Source organism: Vitis vinifera, chromosome 9 (assembly GCF_030704535.1).
Source record: "Vitis vinifera cultivar Pinot Noir 40024 chromosome 9, ASM3070453v1".
Taxonomy (NCBI): domain Eukaryota; kingdom Viridiplantae; phylum Streptophyta; class Magnoliopsida; order Vitales; family Vitaceae; genus Vitis; species Vitis vinifera.
In genome coordinates, this window is record NC_081813.1 from 21,470,795 (window position 1) to 21,485,728 (window position 14,934).

Sequence of the window (14,934 nt, forward strand, 5' to 3'; positions counted from 1 at the left end):
TAATACCTTGATTTACATTTTTTGTTTCCTCCAATTAAGATTTTTTAGCGCTTAGAATTAGTATAATTTTTTTAATTCATAAATGAATTTTCATGTTTATCTTAATCTTATTGACCTTGACTTAGTGCTAAGTCATGGTCTTTCTATCCACACCTTTTTATTTTTTATTTTTTTAGTTTTTCCTTTTTGTCCAAGTCAAGGTCTTCAATCAAGGCACTTGGTTTTTGTGGTGAGGCAAAGATTCAAGTCATTTTCCACTCAATTAGAATTTAATATGATACAACTCAAATAATACTAAAAACAAAAAGAAGTGAGGCTATCATTGTCATTGCTTTAAACCACTTTCTATATATTTTGTTGAATTGAAATAGCAAGGGAAACAAGAAAGAAGTTTCAAGTAAGGAACTAATATTGGTAAATTATTTTTAATATGCTTTTCTATCCAATCCTTCTAACTCTAAGTGATTTAGGTTTTCGCCAATCAAAGTAAGGTTGATCTTTGAGATGATTATAATTGTTTTTCTTAATATATATTTACATATGTTATTAGTAGATTTTTTTAGACCGGTGACGTTTGTTAAATGTGTTGTTTAAAATAAGTTCTTTATGTTGTGCAATTGTCTTTTAGATTTTGCCAGTGTTTTCATTTTTATGTTGGAAATAAAATTTTAATTCAATTCAATAAAATGCTGACTACATATTGGAATTCAATTTTTACAGGTGTTCCTTACTAGAGAATTGAATATTTACATGGAGAAAATTTCGATTCTTGGTTTCATTTTAGCTATTCTCTATTTCATAACAACAGAACTTGCATGTAATGGTCATACCCGTATCGACAACAATGTTCAATCTGAACAAAAGGCTCTTATCGACTTCAAAAGTGGTCTCAAAGATCCCAACAATCGACTTTCATCATGGAAAGGAAGCACTTATTGCTACTGGCAAGGAATTAGTTGCGAAAATGGCACAGGATTTGTCATTTCAATTGATCTTCATAACCCTTATCCTCGTGAGAATGTATATGAGAACTGGAGCTCTATGAACTTGAGTGGAGAAATTAGTCCTTCATTGATAAAACTCAAGTCTTTGAAATATCTAGATTTGAGTTTCAACTCATTCAAAGCCATGCCAGTTCCTCAATTCTTTGGGTCTCTGGAGAATTTAATATATCTAAACTTATCGAGTGCTGGGTTTAGTGGATCAATTCCTTCAAATTTAAGGAATCTTTCTAGCTTGCAATATCTCGATCTTTCTTCTGAGTATCTTGACGATATTGATTCTGAGTATCTTTATGATATTGATTCTGAATATTTTAATAATTTATTTGTTGAGAATATTGAATGGATGACTGACCTTGTTTCCTTGAAGTATCTTGGTATGAATTATGTTAACCTTTCATTGGTAGGAAGTCGGTGGGTTGAGGTGGCAAACAAGCTTCCAAGTTTAACTGAGTTGCATCTAGGTGGTTGTAGCCTCTTTGGCTCATTTCCATCTCTAAGCTTTGTTAATTTTACTTCACTTGCTGTTATAGCTATCAACTCCAACTACTTCAATTCCAAGTTTCCTGAATGGCTTTTAAATGTCAGCAACCTTGTATCCATTGATATAAGTGACAATCAACTGCATGGGAGAATTCCACTTGGTCTTGGTGAGCTACCCAATTTGCAATACTTAGATCTATCTTCGAATCGGAAACTCAGGGGCAGTATCTCTCAACTGTTGAGGAAGAGTTGGAAAAAGATAGAAGTTCTAAATTTGGCTCATAATGAATTACATGGTAAGCTTTTTTGTGTTATTAGAAAAATTGATATTTCTTTGTTGATATGTTAATGTATAGTTAAGTATAGTTCACGATTGTGTATATAAGTGTTGAATATGTGTCAATATACAAATATCAAATAATCACTATATTTGATTTCACTTGTTGGAAACAAAATTCTTCTTATTAAAAAAAAAATTATTTTGAATTTTAAATTTCTTAGAAGGAAATTTAGTTTCTTTTTTTATCTAAGAAAAAATATGTAGTTTAACAATTTATGCTTATGAAGTATCAATGTTATTTGACAATTTTTTGTGTAAAGGCAAGTAATTATAAAAAGTGTTTGTCTACATGACTATTAAAAAAAATTGTATCTTATAGGAGTATGTTTTTTTTTTTTTTAATCCTTAACTTCCTTTTTTACTTTAAATTAGTTGATGAATGATTTATTATTTATTATTGCCAATAATTATACATTTGTTATATTAATTATTTTTTGAATGTTTTCATTTCATTTTGACATAACTCTCATTTTTTCAATTTGTTTTGCTCCTGAGGATAATAATTTGAGCATGTACTAAATTGAATATTTATATGATGGTTGAATTGATATATGATGTGCTTTGTCACTTATGTTTTAATATTTTACTAAATTTAGTTATTAAATGTTTTCCATTTTTTACTCTCATGGTATACCTTTTTTTAAATTATTCTATTAAAATTTTATTCTAAATTGTTATGTTTATTTAAAGTACTTCCTGTTCCTATAAAATTTAAATAATTATAATTTACTATTCACTTATATTTTAAAAGCTTGTAACTAATAAATTAAAAAAATCACATTGTATTAAAATTTAAAAATTTACTTTCTTTGTATCTCCAAAAAGAATTAAATTCCTATTTTGACAATTTATGTTTGTTAAGAATCTTTATCATCAAATACCCTTCAATCATCTCCTACATATTTTCAATTTCTATTTTCTCTCACTAATTCATCTATTATATCAAATTATTGTAATTTATATACTGAGATAAGACATTTCATGGTTGAGACTAGTAATTGAAACCATAAAATTGAACATTAAGTGAATATGATATGACATTTCATGTTCTTAAATATTGTTATTGAAATTTAAACAAATTTAAGGTAGTAAAAAATTTCTAATATGTATGTTTTCTAAAACAATTTTTGAACATCATTATTATTATTTTTTTATGGTAAAGTTTACTATTTATATTAGAGTTTCTATGAATTTCTATGTTTAGAAATAAAACATATGAAGCTTATCCAAACACAACCTTAAAGAAACAATTAATGTCAATGATTAATCCTACTAGTCTTATAACAGTGAAATCCATTACTTTATTTCATGGTTATCAGAAAAGATAAAAAAAAGTACCCAAAAAAAATCTAATATTTTTTCTTACTTTTTCTTTAAACTAATTGTTCATGAATTAATTTGTTTTGTTATTTACTATTTTTATTATTTGTTTGTTACATAATTTTAATTAATACATATTTTTATTCTTGGTCATTGCAGGTTCAATTCCAAGCTCCATTGGAAACTTTTGCAACTTAAAATATCTAGATTTGGGGGGTAATTACTTGAATGGAAGTTTACCTGAGATTATCAAAGGACTTGAAACCTGCAGTTCAAAAAGTCCTTTGCCTAATTTGACGGAATTAGTCTTGTACGAAAATCAATTGATGAGAAAATTGCCGAACTGGTTGGGTGAGCTTAAAAATCTTAGGGCACTCGATTTATCAAGTAACGAATTTGAAGGTCCCATCCCTGCTTCTTTAGGGACATTGCAACACCTGGAGTCTCTGTATCTTGGATTGAATGAGATGAATGGAAGTCTCCCAGATAGTATTGGACAACTTTCTCAACTGGAACAATTGGATGTTTCTTCCAATCATTTGAGTGGAAGTCTCCCAGATAGTATTGGACAACTTTCTCAACTGCAAGTCTTGAAGGTTTCTTCCAATCATTTGAGTGGAAGTCTCTCTGAACAACATTTTTGGAATCTGAGTAAGTTGGAGTATCTATACATGGACTCCAATTCTTTCCATTTGAATGTTAGTCCCAATTGGGTTCCCCCTTTCCAGGTGAATGATCTTGATATGGGTTCATGCCACTTGGGTCCTTCATTTCCGGCTTGGCTTCAGTCTCAGAAGAACCTCCAGAATCTTGGTTTCTCAAATTGCAGCATTTCAAGTCCCATTCCAAACTGGTTTTGGAATATTTCTTTTAATCTGCAATGGTTGAATCTTTTCGACAATCAGTTACAAGGTCAGCTACCAAATTCATTAAATTTTTATGGTGAATCACAGATTGATTTCAGTTCCAACCTCTTTGAAGGACCTATTCCTTTTTCAATCAAAGGGGTCTTTTTTCTAGATCTCTCCGATAATAAATTTTCTGGCCCTATTCCACTGAGTAGAGGTGAATCCATGTTAGACTTGGAATACCTTTTGCTTTCCGATAATCAAATAACAGGGGCCATCCCATCAAACATAGGGGAATCCCTACCCAGCTTGCATTTCCTTTCTCTTTCGGGTAATCGAATAACAGGAACCATCCCAGATTCCATAGGACACCTCTCTTTTCTTGAAGTCATTGATTTTTCAAGGAATAATTTGACTGGAAGCATCCCTTCTACCATAAATAATTGCTTTGGCCTAATTGTTCTAGACCTTGGAAATAACAATTTATCTGGGACCATCCCAGATTCCATGGGACACATCACCTCTCTTGAAATCATTGATTTTTCAAGGAATAATTTGACTGGAAGCATTCCTTCTACCATAACTAATTGCTCTAGCCTTTTGGTTCTAAACCTTGGAAAGAACAATTTGTTTGGGATGCTACCAAAGTCGTTGGGTCAATTACAACTGCTTCAATTACTACACTTGAACTACAACAAGCTTTCAGGGGAGCTTCCCTCATCTTTCCAAAATTTAACAGGCTTGGAAGTTCTTGATCTTAGTTACAACAAATTGTTGGGTGAGGTTCCTGCATGGATTGGAGCTGCTTTCGTAAATCTGGTAATACTCAACTTGAGGTCGAATGTGTTTTGTGGAAGACTTCCCTCCCAGCTTTCAAATTTAAGCTCCTTGCATGTCTTAGACATTGCACAAAACAATCTGATGGGTAAAATTCCAATCACTTTGGTTGAGCTTAAAGCCATGGCTCAAGAGCAATTGATTATGTATGGGTTAAATGTGACTGCCATCTCCTTGTATGAAGAACGATTGGTTGTGATTGCCAAAGGCCAAAGTCTTGAATATACCAAGACTCTTTCTCTTGTTGTAGGCATTGACCTATCCGACAATAATTTAAGTGGAGAGTTTCCCCAAGGAATAACAAAATTGTTTGGTTTGGTGTTTTTGAACTTGTCGAGGAATCACATCACTGGCCAAATTCCTGAAAGCATTTCAATGTTGCGACAATTGTCATCTCTTGATTTGTCAAGCAATTGGCTTTCCGACACCATTCCTTCAAGCATGGCCTCATTATCATTCTTGAGTTATTTGAATCTATCAAATAACAATTTCTCTGGTAAGATCCCCTTTATAGGGCAAATGATAACCTTCACCGAGCTGGCCTTTGTGGGAAACCCTGACCTATGTGGAGCTCCATTGGCCACAAAATGCCAAGATGAAGATCCAAATAAAAGGCAAAGTGTTGTTAGTGACAAAAATGATGGTGGTTATGTTGATCAATGGTTTTACTTGAGCGTTGGCTTGGGATTTGCCATGGGCATCCTAGTTCCATTTTTTGTTAATATAAGTTGTGATTTTTCAATGTTATAGCCTGTTTAACTGCTACTAAGAAAAACACACCATCTTTTCTCTTTGCTAGTAGAATTTATAATAGCCCCTAAAATTAAAAATAATTGGTTCTAATTTAAAATTTTTGAATTCTCTTAAATATGTAATTTTCATTTATGTTTCCACTAGCTTATAATATTTAAATAGAATATGAACGTAATATTATAATATTATAATATTTTTTCTTTTTTCCATTTTTAAAATTTTTTTCCCAAGTTCAAAAACTTGATTAATTATTAAGAAAAATGGCTAAAATTTATAATTCTTGAAAGAAAAATTTACTTTTTTTTTTCAAACAAATTAAATAGATGATAACTTTTCATATATAATAAAAATATAAATTATGTATTTTTTTGTTAAGAAAATGGTAATCTTTTAATAAAAATAATAAAAATAGATATTAATATTTTAATAAATCAATAAATTTGTATTTATTTTTTAAGTTTTAAAATTTATAGATTTATTAAAATATTAGTAAAATAAAATTTATAAATTTATTGAAATATATTCATCATTATCATATTTGATATGCAAAATAAGGAGTGAAAATGAACATCTCATTCATTATCATGTTTGGAATGAGAATGGAATAAAAAATTATTCCAACAAATAAATAAATTTATGTAAATTATTTTTAAACACTTTAAAATAATAAAAAACAAAAAACTGATTTATGTAAGTTGTTTTTATAATTAATTCTTTATTTTGATTTTGTAAATTTAATTTGTATAATATAAATTTAATTTAATTTGTTTCTTATTACAAATAAAAAAAATAACTTTATTTTTATAACTGAATTAAAAATAAATAGTTTTTAATAAAATATAAAAATAAATTAAAAATAATAATTTTATTATTACAAATAAAGTAAAAATAATTCAATTCTTTTCCTGGGCTGGGCCAGTTTGGCCCTTTTTATTTATTTTTTTAGTTTTGTATTCCCCACCAGCTAGCCTTTTGGGCTCTCTTATGGGTCCCATCTCTAGGCCTAATTTCTGGGCCAATTTTGGGCCGCCCTTTTTTAACATATATAAATTTTATGAAGCATTTTTTGCCTCCCTAAGGGGACCATTTTCTGGAAACTTTGGGGCCTTTGAAATTTTATTTTATTTTATTTTATTTTTCTAATATTTTAGCTATGAATTATACTATTTTAAAACTTCACACAAATATTTATGTACTTTAAAAAAGAATATTAAATTATAAGAAATAAATAGAAAATAAATATTTCAATAAACCACATACATAACAAAAAAATATAAATTATGTCTTTTTTTTAAAAAAGATGATAATATTTTAGTAAAATTTATAAAAGATAAATATTAATATTTTAATAAATTGATTTATTCTCGTGGCACATGTCATAAGCCAACCCTCCCATCTTCCTCCCCTCACCCACACCCAACCGAAGCCCACCCACATCATACCCAACCCAATAAGAAAAAATGGATTATTATGATTTAATTTTAAATTAAGTTATTAGATATTTGTATAAGAAAAAAAAAACTAATTTATTATAATAAGGTTATTGCATGTCTATGTTTCTCATTAGTGGGGGACTTAAAAGGAATCAAGTCTGTGGGTTGGATCATATTATTTTTTAATATCATTTTCCTTTGAAGTCAAAAGGGATTACTTAAATGGCAAGACATATATAATGTATGTGTAAGAAAATGAATTGGAAGCAATTATATTAATGACCCTACTATGCCATATTTGGATTTAAAATAACTTTTCAATGTCTTCATAATTTACAATTGTGGATAATAAATCTTTAATCTTCTAATATCATTGGCAATAATTTTGAAAAGCAAAACGATTGCGCTGAAATAATATAGTGGTTATATTAATTAGGACTTGATGAGATTATATTTAATATTTAAATATAAATTAATACTATTTTTAAAATTAATTAGGACTTAAAATTTTGTTTAATAATTTAATACTATTTTTAATTTACTAAATATTCTTTTAGTTTACCATATGTAATTTTTTTTAAAAAAAAAAAATTAAAATAATTTTATGTAAATAAGAGTTTCTTGTGTATTAATTTTTGTTGGGATTCTGTGAAAGCACAAAGTTAAAATTATTTTTTTAATACATTTTTTTAAACAAAATTATACTCTATTTTTTGTTAAATACATTTATTTTTATCCTTTATCAAAGTTTCTTGAATTATTAATTTTTAGATAAACATTTTAATTCTTTTTTGTTAAAAATGAATACTAATATTTGAAAAATTATAGTTATAAAATTTAAAAATTCACTTAAATTTTTATCTAGTTAAAAAAATATTAAACTATAAAAAATAAATATAAAATAAATGAATAATAATTATTTCAATAAATAATATAATGAATTAATGCATAATAAAAACATATAAATTAGTATTTTTGGGTTAAAAGATTATAAAATGCATACCTTATGTTCTCTATTGTTTTCTAATTTCATGCATACCTTATTGTTTTGGGTGTTGAGGAGAGTTATTTGACATGTATCAGAGGGGATATGCTCTCCTTTTGGGGGTGTCTTAAGTAAGGGCAAGAAAAATACAAGGAGCAAGAGAAAAAGGGAGCAAAGAGTTGTGAGGGAGGGTAGAGGTGTAGAGAGGCTTGGACGATAAGAGAAGGAAGAGAAAACCAACAGAGAAACGGGGACTGTGAGAAAGTACATAGAGAAAATGAGAAAAGGGGCAGAGTAGAGTGGAGCTGGGAGAAGACTACAAAGAAATTTTTACTAGAGGAGGATATTCAAGGTTGAGGGATGAGCTGGTTTTAGCGAGATTTTTGAGAGGAGTCTTAGGAAAGGAATGAAAGTTGTGAGAGAACCAATAGAGAAAGAGTTTTACAGAGAAGAGTCAGGGAGGGAAAAAAGGGAACCGATTGGTCTTGCTTGAGTTTGAGGAAGAGAAAGCTTGCTGAAAGGGGTCAACATTGCTTATGAAGAACATCCTCAGGTATGACTGCCATGGATCCTTTGTTTTTCTTCATTGTTATATGGTATCTTTCTCTTTTCTCGATATTTTATGTGGATTGCTTGACTAGGTGTTTAGTTTTATGATTCCTGTTTGGTTTATGGGTTTATTGTTGCTATCTCTTTCATTTTCTTTGGGGTGATTTGAGAGCAACACAACTTTGTTTTAGCTTCACTGTACATCACGTGGAAGTCTTGCTTTTGTTTTCATTTCCATGGGATGCATTCTGGTTCACTCACCTACATCCAAGCCTGTGGATCAAAACATGAAACGTGACTTTCACTAGTTCATTCTGGTTTCATCCTTCGTACTTTGTTTTCTTGGTTGTCTTTTTATATTCCTATGTGTGTTTTTAGGTGCATATCAGTATGTACATCACCAGTTGACTATGCTAGAGAAGGGCTTTTGAATGCAGTTGAAGCTCGAGACCCAAATTTGGAAGAAGATAGCAGACTCAGTGACTCTAATGTGATTGTTGTTTCATGGGAAAAGTGAATTGGCACCGGTTGAACATGGGTTACCAGAGAATGGTAAATATATGGCTTGGGTTCCTTAGGCTTTGGGCTCACTATTTCAGACTGCACCCTAAGGAGGAAGTGAGCATAAGTTGATTATTACCCCTTTAGGTGTTGGAAATGAAGTGGGTCAGTCCTGTGTTTTTGTGTCCTATAAGAGGAAATCCGTAATGATGTTGATGATCATGATAATGAGTTAGGTCATACTATTTAGAATCATGCATTAAATTAGTTTGAGAATCATAAATTGGCGCTTTTGGAGAACAATGCTCTTGATGATGACATAGAGCTAGTTGTGAGCCAAAGTGGGGAAATTAGTATTGTAGATGCCCTGGGATTTCCTAATGTATAGACATGCAGATGAAGCCAGTAAATCTAGTAAAGCCAAATGGTGTTGTTTTCGTAGGATTGTTAACAACTTGTACACATGCATGGTTGGTTGAGAAGGAGGCTTAATCATCGGATGGGTCTATTGAAATCAAAACAGGATGGTCAGTGAGAAAGAGCTCTCCAGTGGCAATCCAAGATTTGGGTTCAATATTAGAACAAAAAAAGTATGAAGATCTATTGACTGCTAGAATTGTTACTGCTTTTCACCCAAAAGGATCCATTTCAACTTTTGAATATACTGAAAGTGGAATTGTGAAATTCTTGGTGAATTACTTATCTAGTGGTCTGTACATGAGATAAAAATTCAGTTCATTGTGCATGTGAGCCCAAGCCAGTTCCCTAACTCTAGTAGCCTGAACCATCAGTTTGTCCCCCATCACCATATTCAACAATCATTCCTCACACCCCCTACCTTCAATTTCAAACCTATCATACTCCCTCTATGATCCTCACTTTCCTTTCTCTCCATACCATGCTCTTCAGACTATAAGCATAATTCAACCAAAAGCAGCTCGTGGTTGGGTCATGGCTGGCAAACCTCTCTCATTCGGCCTCTCATCATTACCCAAGACGACCCCAGCATACCCATAGCCACCATTTAGCTTGAAGACGTGTCTGAACTCCTGGGTAGTTGCCATCGGGACTGTGATCGAATAGTGCAACCATATTTAGGGTATTCAATTTGTTGCTGACGATTTTGGAAAATTTTTCACTGTTACTGTTGATTTCCTAGAGAATATTGCGGACGAACATACAATACCCCGATAATGCTGCATACAATTTGGTGTCCTGAATCATACATGAATCGCAGAAGTTGTAGGCAGTTTTGGTCCTTGATGCAACCTCATGATGTCATAACAAATGCAGGGCCAAAAAGTTGGGCATTATATTATGGTTGAAGTTGTGTATCAGAATTTTGGCCAAATAGCTCCATTAGATGGGGTTATACAAATTAAAGGAAGAATACGGTTTCTGTGTCTTATTGGATGAGATAAATCTTGTGTTATGGAATGCATCTAAGAAGAAAGTGATTATGGATGATCCCATAGCTTGCATGGCCATCTTCTTAGGCTCAATAAGAGGAATAGAGACTAAATTACCCTGCGTTTGTCCAAGTTGCAATTCTCCATGTTGTGGTGTGTTTCTCCATGTTTAGGTCTCTGAGGAATTTAATATATCTAAACTTATCTAGTGTTGGGTTCAGTGGAGTAATTCCTTCAAATTTAGGGAATCTTTCTAACTTGCAATATCTCGATCTTTTTTTCGAGTATCCTATCTATATGAATTTTGGATATTCTAATGATTTATTTGTTGAAAATATTGAATGGATGATTGGTCTTGTTTCCTTGAAGTATCTTGGTGCATAATATGTTAACCTTTCATTGGTAGGAAGTTAATGGGTTGAGGTGTTAAACAAGCTTCCAATTTTAATTGAGTTGCATCTAGATAGTTGTAGCCTCTTTGGCTTAATTCCATCTCCAAGCTTTGTTAATTTTACTTCACTTGTTGTTATAGCCATCAACGTCAATAAATTCAATTCCAAGTTTCCTAAATGGCTTTTAAATGTCAGCAACCTTGTATCCATTGATATAAGTTACAATCAATTACATGAGAGAATTCCACTTGGTCTTGGTGAGCTACTCAATTTGCAATACTTAGATCTATCTTGGAATTTGAATCTCAGGGGCAGTATCTTTCAATTGTTAAGGAAGAGTTGGAAAAAGATAGAAGTTCCAAATTTGGCTCAAAATGAATTACATGGCAAGCTTCTTTGGGTTATTAGAAAAATTGATATTTCTTAGTTGACATGTTAATGTTTAGTTAAATATAGTTCATAATTGTGTATATAAGTGTTGAATATATATCAATATACTAATATCGAATAATCACTATATTTGGGTTACCCGTTGGAAACAAAATTCTTCTTATTAAAAAAATATTATTTTTAATTGTAAATTTCTTAGAAGGAAGTTTAGTTTCTTTTTTATCAGGAGCATTTAAATTATTTTGTTGAGTGAACGTAACGTAAAGAATATGCTTGATTTGATAAGTTTGAAATAGACGTGGGAATAAAGTTGGTTTTTCTCTCTTAATTTCCACATAAAACAAAAATAGAACAAATGAAACTTTGTCTTGTTACGTGGGAAAGAAAATTATGGGAAAAAGAAAGAAAATTGCCAGTGGAATGATTTGTCACAAAAAAATTGACTTGTAGAGTTTGTTTCTTTTTTCTTTTTAAAAGAAGAATATTATATTTGTAACATTTAAACTTGATTGTTAAAATCAACATCATAAAATCCAATCATGAATGCTAATATTAAAAATAATAAAAGGTGTAATTAAAGACAATGTAAATATTAGCTTAATTTTTTTAAATGACATTAAAAATAATATAAAAATGCAATTAAGACAATTTAAATATTAATTTTTTAAATAATTTTTTAGTAATCTATTTGGATTTAATTTGTGGAACCAATTTCGACACCATTTTCAAGTGGTAGTTATCTTTTGTTTAGATTAATATAAGAGTCGTAGTGATTTTCGGAAACGCTCCCATATTTTCTAATACTTGAAAGTTTTTATCTTTCGAGTATTAGAAAAGTAAAAAATGCTTTTTGAAATCATTGTCAAAATGTATTTTTAAGGCGTTACCTATTTTTTCTAGTTCTTGCAGTGGATTAAGTATTGAATTATATAAGATGGAGACATCTTATGGATTATTTGAGGGCCTGTTTGGAACAATGACAATGAAAATGAAAAAAGAAAATTCCATTTCATTTCTCTTTCTCATTCTTATTTTTTGTAAAACTTGGTTCATCCATAATTTCCATTGATTTTTTAAATTTTTTTTAGAATTGCAATTATTTAATGCATGAAACTTTTTAAAAACTTGAGAATAGCTTTCGAAAGTCTAAAATCTTTACACTTAAAAGATTTAAAGGAAATTTCTTTATGATATGAAAAGAGGCTTCAAGCTCGAATCTTCCCATAATTTTAAATGACGTTTTCTAAAGATATACAAAATGGTAGAAAATAAATAATGGTAGAAAGTCAAACGCGATTCATAATAATTATAGAGACTTCCCATCAAAATAAATTTATACAATCCATATTTTCAAAATTTATACATAATGTTCATGAATCTCAAACATCAATAAAACAACTTGTAATAATAATTAACAAATTTAAATCATAAAATTAATAATTATTTTATCTACATTATAAAGTCCATTTCAAGAAAGTTTTTTGGGGCCCGTTATAATACTGAATCAATACATATCGAAAAGTGGTACTAACAAAAAATGTCACATATATATTTTAGGTATTATACTTTGTATATCAATCTCATTTATTTATATCCTTATTTAACGATCTAAGTTTTACCATTTATTTTGAATGACCTGTCGATTTTTCGTGTTTATAATAGTGATGATAGAGGAGGAATGGGAAAAAACAAGTATGGGATGGGCTCATGTATAATACATGATCTCTAGACTCAAATGTCCTGGCTCATTATCAACCTACTTGGGATGGGCTGGTTCTTGGTCCAGTCCAATAATTTAGTTGGGCCCAATGAGAACTTTCAAGCAGCTTTCCCAAGTTCAAGAAGGAAATTTTATAAGTTGCAGTCAGTGGTTTGGAAAGAGTGTAATTTTTACATTTAAAAATAGATAAAGTTTGTTGCCAACGTGTCATTGGATTTTATGTTGGTAAAACTATATTTTAAAAATAATTTTATAAAATAAATTTTTATATTTTTAAAAATTTTAATTAAATAGAAATGCTTTCACAATATAACATTTGAAAAAAAAAACATTAATCTATATGTTTCTTCAAAATTCAAGTGGGTAAATATTTGACTCATGGTTAAGAGTTGTATTAGAACAATTTTAAAAATTATATTTAATTTTTAAACCCTATTTTTATCATTTTGCATGGATTGAAAATAGAGTTATATAGTCTATTTGATGATTACGCTTGAAAAGAGAAAAAAGTTTTTTAAAATTAAATTAAAAAAAATTATAATTTGTCATTGAAACATATTTCTAAAATCAAATTTAGGTGTTTTGGGTTTGTTTAGGAATATTTTTCAAAATGGTTTAATATGTTTTTTAGAATAAAAGTTTGTTTGAAAATTTGGAATATTTTTAATATTTTTTTATGATCTTAAATATATTTTAAAAATAACTTTATCTTTAAAATTTTATTTTTAACCATTTTTTATATTTGTATAATTATTCTCACAGGGAGGAGTTTTTCGAATTTACGGAAAGGTCCTTGGAATTTACTTGAAATATTTTAGTACACCTTCTTTACCGAGTGCTTTAAAATGGGAGGCTTGGACTTTGGGTGACAATGGGATGGGTGACCCTGACCATCAACACGGGGCCGGGGCTTGGGCTTGGGTTTGGGTGCGGATTAATTTTTGTTTATATTATTTTATTTTTTTACTAAGAGAAGTGTATAAATTAAAATTTCATAAATTATGAAAATATCGATTATTAGATTTTTTGAAAATATTAAAATTTTAAATAAAAAATTTCAATGAAATTAAAATTGATTAAAACTCATAAAAAATATAAAAAGACATTCTAATATTTTCATTGTTTTCTATTTATTTTATTTTTATATTTGATATCCATATAATGATGGATTTTTGGGTAGAAACTAATATTTTCTATTTTTAAGTTTTGAAGTTTATTTATTCTTATATTTTATTAATAAAAATGATGAATTTTAATTCTTTTAAAAAATTATTTGGATTTTTTTGATAAATTTATTTTATGATAGTTTTAATTAGTAAAATTGCTGCCACTTGTATTTATAAATTCTCATTTTAAAATAATTATGTTTTCATGAAGTCTTTAGCTTCTTTTGTTTCAAATTCCCTAAGTTAATGTGTGGTTCCCAAAAAATTTGAGAAAAGATGTGAGGGAAAAAAAATAAAGAGGAAAAGTGGAAGAAAAGAAAAATTAAAGAAAAGTAAAAATAGATTTAAAAAAATAAATTATATAAAGATTAAATAATTTTAAAATCCATAAATTTCTAACCAATTTAATTATATGCTTGGAATAAACTAGTAAATTGATTTATTTATTTATATATTTTTTTATTTAAGACTTGGGCTTGCTTTAATTATAGGATATGTTACAAACACCATACATAAATGATGGATTGAGAGGTATTTTTGAAAAAAGAGAAATTGATAAGGGTATTTTTGAGAAACAAAAGATGTAAAACATCTCATAGTTTTATAAATAGTATAGATGGATTATAATTTATAGGAAATAAGAGTCCGTCAGACCATATTTTTAAGAGTTTGTTGGAAACATTTTTAAAAAGTATTTTTAGTTTAGGAAGTGTTTTTGAAAAGAAAATTAGATGTTATAATAAAATTAAAAAAACACTTTTATACCATTGAAAAATCATTACAGTATTTCTTAAAGAAATACTTGAT

At 29.1% G+C, this 14,934-nt stretch overlaps 1 protein-coding gene across 1 annotated transcript; it reads left to right on the top strand.

Annotated features, from left to right (window-relative positions):
• Window positions 1-419: 419 nt before the first annotated feature.
• Window positions 420-9,066, top strand: LOC100265600 (receptor-like protein EIX1). The gene is made up of 3 exons (XM_019222127.2): window positions 420-1,780; window positions 3,304-5,572; window positions 8,928-9,066. Exons 1-3 carry the CDS (start codon window positions 751-753, stop codon window positions 9,064-9,066), a joined length of 3,438 nt encoding a protein of 1,145 aa, XP_019077672.1. The 5' UTR covers window positions 420-750.
• Window positions 9,067-14,934: the final 5,868 nt, after the last annotated feature.

Excerpts from the sequence above, each read along its gene's own strand:
- LOC100265600 (XM_019222127.2), top strand. The coding sequence starts at position 751 with ATGGAGAAAATTTCGATTCTTGGTTTCATTTTAGCTATTCTCTATTTC. Across the intron at positions 1,781-3,303 it reads GGCTCATAATGAATTACATG|GTTCAATTCCAAGCTCCATT; the intron begins GTAAGCTTTTTT and ends TGGTCATTGCAG. Across the intron at positions 5,573-8,927 it reads ATAAGTTGTGATTTTTCAAT|GTGCATATCAGTATGTACAT; the intron begins GTTATAGCCTGT and ends GTGTGTTTTTAG.